This window comes from Echiichthys vipera, assembly GCF_963691815.1.
Source record: "Echiichthys vipera genome assembly, chromosome: 21".
NCBI lineage: Eukaryota > Metazoa > Chordata > Actinopteri > Perciformes > Trachinidae > Echiichthys > Echiichthys vipera.
The window spans coordinates 20,562,522-20,575,085 of NC_139846.1; the positions used below are offsets into that span (position 1 = coordinate 20,562,522).

A 12,564-nucleotide genomic window follows, 5' to 3' on the forward strand; every position below is an offset into this window, starting at 1 on the left:
GGGCTGAGGCTAGAGCCTGGGGAGCCCTCCTCCACCTCTTTGGAGAGAAGGGGCCTGAGCAAACACAGCTAATGAAGTCTTAACAAGCAGCCCCGGGTTAGCGCGAGCCCGCTAAATGGCACCGAGGCTCTTGGAATTGTGTCCAGCAGATTGGCTAAATCTCCTCGAAGCTTTCCTTTACAAGATAAAGTTGCATTAGCATATCTCCGTCTCACCATCTCTGAGGTAAGTCCAGGATCTGGCAAGCAGTCACACTTGATGGGCTCCCTTTTTTCTTCAGTGGGAGCACTTCATTCTGACTGACAGAAAGGGGCTTTAAACTGAACACATTAACTTCGGATCTTGACGTGAAGCTGGATTTTATTCATTGGTCACAGAGAGTTTCTTTAAGGCTTTGGTTCGGGGGAGATATTTTCTCACAGCTCTGCGATACAAACAGGAGATGAGTGGATTTCCTCAGAGTAAATCATTATCTCTGTAGAGAGCAGACCTCTTTTGCCCTCGTCTATCCTCCCTCCATCAATCTCCCGCACTGTGACCAGCACCTTAACCCTCACTCCCTTTATATTATGTGTCTATTTTCTCTCATCCGAAACACCAGGGTTTATTATTGAGTAAATATCACACCAGCCATCGTGCGCACATACAACATGCAGTCTTGCAGTGGCTAGCCGAACTCTTGTTTCCTAATCAAAAGCAAACAACCATTAACAGAGCCCCTTCCTTGTTATCTCACACTGGCGAGTCACTTAATCAATGCTCTCCCAATGCTCAGCTCAGTGCAGGTTATTTAATTTGCTCTGGGTGGGTCGAGGTTGTGAAAAAAGCTGCCTCACATGATAAAGACTTGGCTACACTCCAAACACAATAACACTAAACTTAAACTCCAAGACCAGCGAACCCAGGCTCCTGCATACAAGGTTTGGATAGAAACCAGGAGGAAGATGCTTTTTTTTTACCCTGTAAGACCACACACTGGGCCTCATAGCCCCAAAATCTGCGCAGACTGGGCTAGCTGTGTGTGTGTGTGTGTGTGTGTGTGTGTGTGTGTGTGTGTGTGTGTGTGTGTGTGTGTGTGTGTGTGTGTGTATGTGGCAGTAGAGGACAAAATGTCTATTGAAACCCACATCCCTCTTGTTGGTGAAATGAATATTGAGTTTAGAACAGATGTGCTGATCACATGGTTGGCGTCTCCTGCCTCGTTTTAACAGAAGCTGCATGATTTAGCATCCTTGAACCGTCTGTGATCACGATACAAATGATTCTCACAACAATACAGCGTAAAGTATACAGACGTTATGAGTCAATTGAGTATTTAAGGTCTGTAACAACTTTTTTGACATCAGAGACAAAGATTATCATGTGCAATTTACCAGTGTGAAGTGTGAGTAGCATTAAGTTCACCCTCTGGGGTAAAATACTGAGCATTATGACACGGCCTTGTTGAATGCTTGATTATGATTGTTCAATTATGTCATTCTATGGTCTGTAATTTATGAATAACAGACTGTTGCTATGGACGTAGTTCTGATTATAAACTCTGCAGGATCAATATTGTCAAATCACTGATTTCTTTCGTATGTAGTTATGTAATACGCAGGATAGTGTAGAGTGATTACTGCAAATTAAACCCATCCAGGGGCTGCGTAACCCTGTCGGGTTTTATATTTGCAATAACGACCCGATTACTCTGCGTTGTCATAATGACCCACTCACTCAACATTGTTCCTTACTTATTATTATGGGCAATATTACAAGGCTGTTTTTAGAAGAGTTTAGCCTTGCAATAGTGCATATATATATATATATATATATATATATATATATATATATATATATATATATATATATATATATATATATATATATATATCCCATATTTTGGGAGGTACAGAAGAGTAATATTCAGATATTTTAACTTATTTTAACTAACTCACTCAACATTGTTCCTTACTTATTATTACTTAATTATTATGGGCAATATTTCAAAGCTGTTTTTAGAAGAGTTTAGCCTTGCAATAGTGCATGTTCAACATATGTTGGGAGGTACAGAAGAGTAATATTCAGATCATTTAACTTCAATAAAAGTAGCAGTACCACACTGTAAAGATACTCCATAACAAGTAAAGTATGTGGGTAAAAGTAGGTAAGCATAAGAAACATGTACTTAAAAGTATCAACGGTAAAATGCTCATTATACAGCAGAACGCCCCCTGAGTTATATTCTCATGTACAGTTTTATCATTAGATTTTTATTACTGATTAATTAATGTAAATTTTAGGTAAAGGAGATGAATGACTTTATACACTTTTGGGCAATAAAATGTGTAGGACTGCACTATTGTTGTATGTGGAATGTTAATTATAGCTGTTAGATAGATATAGTGGGGTACATTTTACAACATTTCCTTCTTAAAAAAGTGAAGTCAACGTATAAAGTACCAGAAAATGGCCACATTCAAGTACAAGAACCTCACAGTTGCATTAAAGTACAGTAAATGCGTAAATGCACTTGGTTAGAGTCAGCATTCAGGAGACAAGAATGCCATGAGGTTAATAAAAACACAGTATACAGCCAGTCTTTATACAGAAGATATAGAACAATAGGCATTTACTACAATAACATCACTGCCAAATAACCACCAACATCCCCAGACACACTATGTAAGCATGTTAACACTGATACGAGTGCTCTGCCTCTGTCTCTGTGTGCTGGGCTCCTTGGTCTTCGCCTCGCGCAATTACGCCTCCCGCGGAGCTCTATGCAAGCGTTAAACGAAACATTAGCACCTCATTTAAAAAATAAAACAGCTTTTTCACAAGGACAGACAGCTCCCTGGGTAGTCTTATCATGCGCAAATTAGCCAATTTACCAAACCGTTCCCTCTCTCTCTCTCTCTCTCTCTCACACACACACTCACACACACACTCACACACAGAAACAATCATCCGTGCCAGAAGCATCCTCGCGCTGCCTGGTGTGCGTGCAACCATTGTTTTGACACTAAAAGTTGAGCGTTAAAGGAAGTCACAAGACGGTGGACGGAAAGTTCAGTCACCGAGCAAGATTATGAAAATAGAGGGTTATTACTCCTCCTAACAGCGCGCCTGGTGTACTCTGTGAAGTCTGTATACTTACTTGACTGATTATAATGTTTATGCTTTATGGAATAGGTTGGAGAATTCATTACAGGGTTATTATAGTTGATTTTAGAGCAGACGCGGCTCTGGCCTTGACATTATGCCATAGAAAGCTGCCTTTAATCTGCGCTTTTGTGAAAACTGGCTGTTTTTGTGAAAGAGAAATGCGTAAATGCACATATTTGTTTGATTTCTGGCCATCATCCGCTGGTGGTGAAACGATGCGCCATCGTTTTCTCTCATCCACACCAGCATCCTGTCTCCCGGTGCCACAGACACTGGCAAAACTAGAGTGATCATAAGCAGTATAACAAAACGTCTTTAGGTTTTAAAAAAACGCTTGATAGACTGCTGGAAAGCACCACCCATGCCGCTCTGTGATTGGACGCGCGGCTCTGGGGGTGTCGCCTGTCTGGCTCTCGTATATATTGGCACCGTTTCGTATCCAGGCCGTTGATTTGTATGGGAACCGGGACTAAGGTGGGACGAGCCGACTGAATGTAGTCGCTGTGTTTTGAAGAAAGAAACAAGGCCCACACCACCCCGTTTGTTACGATCGGACAGCAGCACGTGGGGTTTTTAACAGCACACTGTCTGAGGATACTGAGATCAGTTAGAAGGAGGTGGATTCTCCTCTCAGCCATCTTGACTGCTGCTCACCGCCCTGCAGGCTGTTTTCTCTCCTCCTCCTCCACCACCACCTCCTCCTCAGCTGAAAGTAAACACGGCTTGCACATTGCTTGCAACTCCGTGCAAGATCCTGAGAGAAGCGAAGATGGGCTCGCTGCGCAACATCTAACCGGACCACAGGCTAAAGCAGACGGCTGAGAGGATTTGCAGCTGTTGGTACCAGAGCAGAAGAGGGGGGACACCACGCACCGGAGGGATGGACCTGCTTGGGATTTACCTGCTCCTCTCACTCGCTCTCCTGCCCCGATCCAGCTGCACCACGGCCAAGGAGATCACCTGCCAGGAGATAGCCGTGCCCCTGTGTAAGGGGATCGGCTACAACTACACCTACATGCCTAACCAGTTTAACCACGACACGCAGGACGAGGCTGGACTGGAGGTGCACCAGTTCTGGCCTCTGGTCGAGATCCAGTGTTCTCCGGACCTGAAGTTTTTCCTGTGCAGCATGTACACCCCGATCTGCCTGGAGGACTATAAAAAACCTCTCCCGCCGTGTCGGAGCGTGTGTGAGAGAGCCCGGGCCGGCTGTGCGCCTCTCATGAGGCAATACGGCTTCCCCTGGCCGGACAGGATGAAGTGTGACCTGCTGCCGGTGCAAGGCAACCCCGACACTCTTTGCATGGACTACAACAGAACGGACTCCACTACTGTCTCCCCTGTCCTCTCCAAACCCACCAACCACCCCGGTAAGGGTTACAATCCGCCTAAAAATAAGCCTAGCCGACCCGGCACTTCTGGGAAATACAAGCCGCCTGCTGCCCCATGTGAGCCGGGGTGCAAGTGTTTGGAGCCTATGGTGCCGGTGAACACGGACCGTCACCCGCTCTACAACCGTGTCAAAACGGGTCAGATCACCAACTGCGCCATGCCGTGCCACAACCCTTATTTTACGCACGACGAGAGAGCATTCACCGCCTTTTGGATAGGACTTTGGTCCGTGTTGTGCTTCGTGTCAACTTTTGCCACCGTCGCCACTTTCCTCATCGACATGGAGCGGTTCAAGTATCCGGAGAGACCCATCATCTTCCTCTCAGCCTGTTACATGTTTGTGTCGGTCGGCTACATAGTCAGACTGATCGCCGGACACGAGAAAGTGGCGTGTAACCGGGAGTTCGACCTGGAGCACATCCACTATGAGACCACCGGACCCGCACTCTGCACCGTAGTCTTCCTCCTTATTTACTTTTTCGGCATGGCCAGCTCGATCTGGTGGGTCATCCTATCTCTGACCTGGTTCCTCGCAGCCGGGATGAAGTGGGGCAACGAGGCGATCGCCAGTTACTCCCAGTACTTCCACCTGGCCGCCTGGCTCATCCCCAGCATGAAGTCCATCGCGGTCCTGGCGCTGAGCTCCGTGGACGGGGACTCGGTGGCGGGCATCTGCTACGTGGGAAACCAGAACCTGGACAACCTGCGTGGCTTCGTTCTCGCCCCTTTGGTGATTTATTTATTCATAGGCACTATGTTCCTCCTGGCTGGATTTGTGTCCCTGTTCAGGATCCGCAGCGTCATCAAACAAGGTGGCACCAAAACTGACAAACTCGAGAAGCTGATGATCAGAATCGGCATCTTCACAGTGCTCTACACGGTGCCAGCCACCATCATAGTCGCATGTTACTTTTATGAGCAGCACAACAGGCAGAGCTGGGAGATCACACACAACTGCTCCAACTGTTTATTAGAGAGGGACCGCAGGAGTCCGGACTATGCCGTTTTTATGTTAAAGTACTTTATGTGCCTTCTGGTGGGCATCACGTCCGGAGTGTGGATCTGGTCCGGTAAAACTTTGGACTCCTGGAGGACTTTCTGCACCAGGTGCTGCTGGGGCAGTAAAGGCACCAGCGGCTCCATGTACAGCGACGTGAGCACTGGACTAACGTGGAGGTCAGGCACGGCCAGCTCCGTGTCTTGCCCCAAGCAGATGCCATTGTCCCAGGTTTGAATGGGGGGAAAAAGCAGCTTATGAGGGCTGCTAATTGTTTGGGAGATAACCCATCACTCCCTGTCTTAAGCAATTTGCATAGTAATGAACTGCTGCTGAGGTGCCCCCCCCCCTTCTCCCAAACATCCACACACCTCTGTGGGGAGAGCTGGTTAAAGCAATGTACCTGGCATTCACACAGGTTAATTCCTGCCTGTTTATATGTATTCGAGGTACAGACTGAGGCTTTTTTACGCAACCTGGGCATTACTTGTTGTAGGCAGAGAGACAGGTTTGTTCCTACAGCTTCATACAAAGAGTATTTGGGTTTTTATTACCATTTTATCTACATAGTGCCAGATACCAGTGTATAATTCAATCACATCAAAGATGGTTTAAATTAAGCCTTAATGGTGCCCAAGTATTTTTACGGGTCGTTCATTTTGTAATTTTTCAAATGTATTTATATAAAAGTTATGTAAAAACGTGTACATTTGTGTATAAAAGAAAACTTTATAAGCTATTGTAAATTTGTACAAAGTGTAGATGTCTCTTTTTGTGAAGAGAGCAAAATATGACCTTTATTTTGACAATAAAACATTTGATAAATCTCAACTTCTGTGTAACTTTGCGGTGTTTTCCCGTGCAAAGGGAGGCTGTTACGTTTTTCAAGCCTGTGCAGGCGTATTTTGCGGTCCTTTGTGGTCACCGTGTTGAGGATGACAGCGGCAATAGCAGCTTTTGAGAGTCCCGGCTAAAAAGGAAGCCCTTTTAACCATCAGAGACCGGTAATTAGAGGCAGGGGTTGAGTTGGAGCATCTCCATAATTGTTGAAGTCCTCTTCACATGCCTGCCGAAGCCCGCTTTCTTAATTTAGTAAAAGAGGGAGTGGGTGAATGGGGGTATAAATGTAGGGAACAGACCCTTTTCATCTGCCGAAACTTTGATCTTTCTTTCTTAACAGCCGAGAATAAAGGTGGTGTGTATTAGGAGTGTCTGTCTGATGTGCCAAGGTTCCCCCTAAATGTCCCCATTTGGATGCTTTGATGGACGTCCTACAATTGAAAGAACATTTTGGAACCCCCCCCCCCCCCCCCCCCCCCCCTCTTTTCTGGGTTTGTCAGAGCTGAAACCTGCCAGAGCCCCTGCGTCTTGTGTTTGGGTTTTTTTTTCGCAGAGCCTGAATTGAAACATCTTCTCGCTCTGCTCAAGCTGTGTCAGCGAGTGCAGGGGCCTTGACATGAATGATATTGAAATAGCAATGAAAGCCCCACAGGTGGTCTGTTCACATGATCTCACATCTTAGGGCCCCCTAATCGAGGCAGTTTTTGCGACAAATGTATCTGGTTTGGTCCCAATTAAGCCAATGCACTGGCATAAGATGATACACTGTAACCCCGCGTAGAAATGCCTTTGATTTGCTGGTCAATGGTGACAGTGGGTTTTTGTAGTGATTGCTTTGTTCCTGCTTTATTCTACACTCAACCCCAAAAGCTTCTTTTCTCTGTAGTGCAGACACGCATCTGTCGGGAGTGTAAATCGCTATACAAATCTTGCATCAGTGCTGTCAGCAAAGACACCAGGCAGTAAAAAATGTACGTTTCTTCAGATCTAAAGAGCTACTTCTTAAGCATTTTGTCTCCACGCAGCTCATCAACCGTTCAGAGTAGTTTGGGTAAAGTTGGTATAGTTCGAGTTTGGGAGTTCATGAAAAAAAATGTAAATATTGCACTGCTCTTTGTTTGGTAAGGATCAAACACACAAGTTCATGCTCTGAATCATCCGCTGTTATATTTCCATCAAATAGTCCCGCTTGCTTTCAGTCTGGCAGCTTGTTGTTCTGGTGTTTACCTCAGAAACCTCAATCAGTGTGCAGCAGCAGCTCCAGCTCTCACTGCCTGCCTCCGAGCAGGGACATTAATGTGCAGCCCCATCTTGTGGTAGAAGCGGAACTGCACACCCTCCACATGCCTCCTCATCTAAAACACTAGGGCAGGGTATGCAATTCTGGTCCTGGAGAGCCACTGCCCTGCATGCTTTGGGCTCTCTCTGCTCCAACACACCTGACTCTAATGATTTGCTCGTTATCAAGCAGCTGATGCTCGTCACAGTTTGATTATTGTTAGACTCAGGTGTGTTAGGGTAGGGAGAAACCTCAAACATGCAGGACAGTGGCTCTCCAGGACCGGAATTGCCTACCCCTGCACTAGGGTGTCACAATTGTAAGACTCATGTAATTTGCTCTTAATCGCAGAATCGAGAATACGTGCCAAACCCAAACCTCTCTCAGTGTTTAGGCTCGGTCTTATTTCAGCAGAGGCAGCAGCTACACATGAGTTTATGATGACAAGTGGAATAAACGTCTTTCCCAATACACATATACAACACGGAGAAGTTCATGACATGATTCAGTATGAAAACAATTAAAATGTGCACGTCAGCGTGATTCTTCCTACACATTAAACGCACTGATTTCCATTATAAAATGTGTTATTTATATAAGCTGAGCTGTTAAATGCAACAATACTGATGAGTTTGAAAAACAAAATATACACACGGCGCATAAAAGCTCTTCTTAAACTTGCCAGTCAACTTTTTATGGGAATGTGTCTTTTTCAAAGCTGAAAGGGTTAGTCAGTTAACTGTTTAGTCAATCGTCAGGAAATAATCTACAATTATTTAGATAATTAATGATTGTTTCAGCCATTTGTCAAGCGAAAACTTTGAAAACAAATGACAAACGTCCCCTTGTTTCAGCGTCTCTGATGAGAGCACTTGCTGCTTCTGTTCGTCGAAAGTGAGCAGAATATTTTGGGGGGGTTTGGAAAAGGGTGACTGGAGTTGTGGGACATTGTGATGGACACTTTTTCTTTATTTTGGACATTTCATAGATGATATGTTGAAATATATATTTAAAAAACAGAATCAATTAAACTTGTATTTGATTCACACTGAAAGAATAATTAAAGCCCCCCCCTTAGATGAATAATTTAAAATAACAAATGTCATATTTTCATGAATAACATCCCAAATGGCATATATTGATATCGTCATCTCAACAGTCTAGGAAATTTGTGGTTTTACACTGAAGTCAGAAATGAAGAAGCTCCTTCTTTAGCTTCTTTACATACATATTCTACGTATGTGTCTGTTGTGACACATAATTCAAAGTTTAAGACCATTTATTAGACATTTTAAAATTGACATTCACCACTAAACACATTGCCCTGACCCGTCCTCGTCGCCCTTAACTACCTGGCACCACAAAGCAACTGTCCGAGGCACTTAAAGCAGCATGTCCTTGCTTGGCAGCTATGCACACATTGTAATTAACAGGTAACAGCCTGTTTCCTCCACAGGGGTCAGCGACCAGTTCAGTGCAGTCTACAGTAGAAAGTATGAGAGTGTCGTTAAGAGATGCTTCACACAGACAGGGCAGGGCTCTCCGAATGGTTGGGTATTAACTGGTAATAGTCCAGGTCAAGTTAGACTTTAGGCTTTATTTTTATTAGGAAGTATTTTATGGCCACTTATCCGATCTTGTCCGGGCTTGTTCTTGACTGCTACCCATGACATGCATTTTAAGGTGTCATCGCTGAGCTGTATTGTTTCAGAGGTGTAACCAATGTAACAAGTGAATCCATCAACCCGTGCGTGAATCCAGGAGATGAAACTCCACACAGCTGATTGAATTGTCTTCTCTCCCCATCACTGTCTACACAGATGTTAAAGCCTCATTTGTGAAGTCCAGAGGAACATTCTGACATTGTTGCCCATCAAATATTAATGTCAGCGTTTGACGGGAGGCAGACACAGAGGAGAGTAGAAGGTGGATGGGCAGGTCATGCCTTTTAATACTATTGATCCTTATGATACATCTGGGAGAAGGTTGAGAGTTGGCAGCCATGGATAGCAGCTTATTATCTGCATGAGTTGTTATTTTAAAGATTAAGACAAATTTAAGACCATTTTTAAAATTATTATTTGGGTGACAACATAAGTTACAAAAAACCTGACTTAAAGGGGACATATATGCATTTTCAGGTTCAAACTTGTATTTTGGGCACTGGCCTGGGAACGCCTCGGGATCCCCCAGTTAGAGCTGGTTAATGTGGCCCGGGAAAGGGAAGTTTGGGGTCCCCTGCTAAAGCTGCTGCCCCCGCGACCCAACCCCAGATAAGCGGTTGAAGATGAGATGAGATGAGATGAGATGTAAGAACATGTTTACATGCTTTAATATCCAAAAACACAAATTTCCGCCCTCTGTCAAAAACGCTCGGTTTTAGTGCCTGTCTATTAAAAGGTTGAATATGGAGAAAGTAGAACACCACCATCTTGTGTCTTAAGATCGTAGTTGCATCAACAAAAAATAGTTCCAGCAGTCGGGTTGCCAGGTTCGTTGCAGAGTGTGTCAAGCGATCAGCCTGTGCCACGTCAAGTGATGAATCATACAGGGTAATGCCTAATTCTGACTAATCCATTAGTTTTACAGCAGTATTTAACGTGAGCCAGTCTTCAGCTGGAAGTCTTTCTTTGAGTGGTGGGTAATCCATTAACTAGTTAGCTCTCAACTCTAAATGATTCCTTGTTTCCGTAGCCTAACAACAGACAACCCTAGCAACCCGCAATGCCCTACGCTGTTGGCTGCTACAATGTAAACAGAACGTGACAGAAAGTCGTCAAACCTGTCAAATTCTTTTTAAAATAGTAATTCAGACTAAATATATTTCTTTATGGAAAAGCAATGCTTTCATTCTGTACCCCTCAAAACGCCCTGTGGGTGTATTATTTAAAAAAAAAATATATATAGCTTTTAATAAAGATTTTACATATTCAACCTTAAAAAGAAGTTCAGTCTGCTCTGATTGGTCAGTGTTTCAAGATCTTCAGCATCACGGCGTCTCTGCACCATCGTTGCAACCGGGGCATAACTGTAACAGCACTGCAGCAGCACTTTCTACCTGCATATAGTACAGTTGTGACATCTCAACACAGCCTCTTAATAGGAGCTGTGTGCATTTATCTCTGGATTGTTTTAACACTTTCACAGTTTTTAAATAAGACATGGAAATCTCACTTTTTACTCTAAGGGACCTTTAACAATGACGTTATGTGCCAAACAAAGTTCAAATGATGTCGCCTTTACAGTCTTTTTGTAGTTGTGGACTACTACTAATGTGATTACATTAGGTTTTTATAAATAAGCCAGTTACTATAATTTCTCTTTATTTTCCAGATTACATTTGTCACAGGAAGATGAACAATGGCACTAAAAACCCAGAGTTTCCACCAGTGTATTCTTCCGTGCATAAAGTATAACACTGACCTCAGGTTTCTGTGACCCATTTAGATTAATGTTGGAGCTCCTCACCTCCAGCCCCGGCACATTATTCCCAGCTGGCCATTTGAAACAGCAGATGTTGGAAAATAGAGGGGTTCAGCGCTCGGGCGTCATGGTTATAGTTTCTAGGGGACTTGAACGTCATCAAAGCTGTTGCAGTTTGGTTTTAAAAAATAGGATAGAAAATTAATATTGCACCAGTCTTGCGTATTTGAACCAATAAATGCTTAACTTGAGCACTCTGACTGAGCCTGACAAAGATATCAGCATAAGTGGCCAGCTCCCCATTGGCACAGTAACAAAGCCTCTGTGGTTTAGTAGTCCTTACAGTGCACCCCTGCTGTCTCTCCCAATCCAAGGACCCCCACCTACACACACACACACACACACACAGCGGCAGAACACTGTGTTCCCGCAGTCCTTCACTGACTGACTGACATGTACACAAAAGGAAAACTTCTTTCATCTGAAGCGCTGAGTGTTTTGCCAGATTCACTCTGGGTACGGTCACATTAGGGAGGTGATCTCAGTCCAACAGACGGGCCCGCATTCATCATTGAAAGTGGGTGTGATGTCACAGTTCTGGTAATGAATAAATAGCAGCAGGACAATCACGCGATAAGCATCCAATAAGAGCCATGCTGCTGTTTATAGTACGACAAAAAGGGTGATTTACTTCTACGTAAAAACTAACCCCGTAGCAGTGCGTCTTATGTAACTATACGTCAAGTTAGGTGAAGTCCACACAATAAAACCAAACCTTCTGTATTGAAAAAGTAAATATTTATGTAAAACAATGATCATTAGATAGGGTTTTGCGGTCTCAATAGACCACATCTCTTCTCAGAAATACAGCAATTTTACATTATTCAAAATATTCCTTAAAAATGATGCTGAAAGCCGGCTGATTTACGGTATTAGAAGACAAACCTTTTATTATTATGCAGTACAACAAGTCCCGTACCACTCCAAGTTCAGCTAGCTCCTTCCACTGAAGGTCAATGGCCTGAACTTTCCATTAAACCATTTCAGAAAGCTTTAATAATCAACAGCCAATATCTAAAAAGGAGTTTAAAACATATTTCATGTAGTATATACTCCATATTAGATATATTCCTCCAATCAGTCTAATAAAACAAAGTGGCCGACCCACTTTACAACACTTACTAACCTAACTAAGACATCATTCCCCCATGAAGCAGCCTGTGCCATTCTGTTTATGTTCAGAAATGAAACTTTATTAAACGCAATACCCAATGCTGTCCACTTGAGGGAGCCATTAACTAGACACTGTCTTTTCTCTTCCAGCTGGAATATGTAATTTAGTTTTGTTCAGACTGGCAAAACCAATATTTGTTGTTCCTTTGATATGAATTTAACAACATGTAAATGTTTCTTTCACTGCATTTGTTGTATTGTTGGCAGTCACTGGCCACTTGGACCAATCTTAATTGTGTTTCCTGAAGACTGT

At 43.7% G+C, this 12,564-nt stretch overlaps 1 protein-coding gene across 1 annotated transcript; it reads left to right on the top strand.

Moving 5' to 3' along the window:
• The first annotated feature begins 3,618 nt into the window (after positions 1–3,618).
• On the top strand, positions 3,619–6,301 carry fzd8a (frizzled class receptor 8a). Its single transcript, XM_083936488.1, has one exon. The coding sequence runs from the start codon at positions 4,028–4,030 to the stop codon at positions 5,771–5,773; it is 1,746 nt and encodes a 581-aa protein (XP_083792614.1). The 5' UTR covers positions 3,619–4,027; the 3' UTR covers positions 5,774–6,301.
• Positions 6,302–12,564: the final 6,263 nt, after the last annotated feature.

Coding starts and splice junctions, on each gene's coding strand:
- fzd8a (XM_083936488.1), top strand. CDS start 4,028: ATGGACCTGCTTGGGATTTACCTGCTCCTCTCACTCGCTCTCCTGCCC.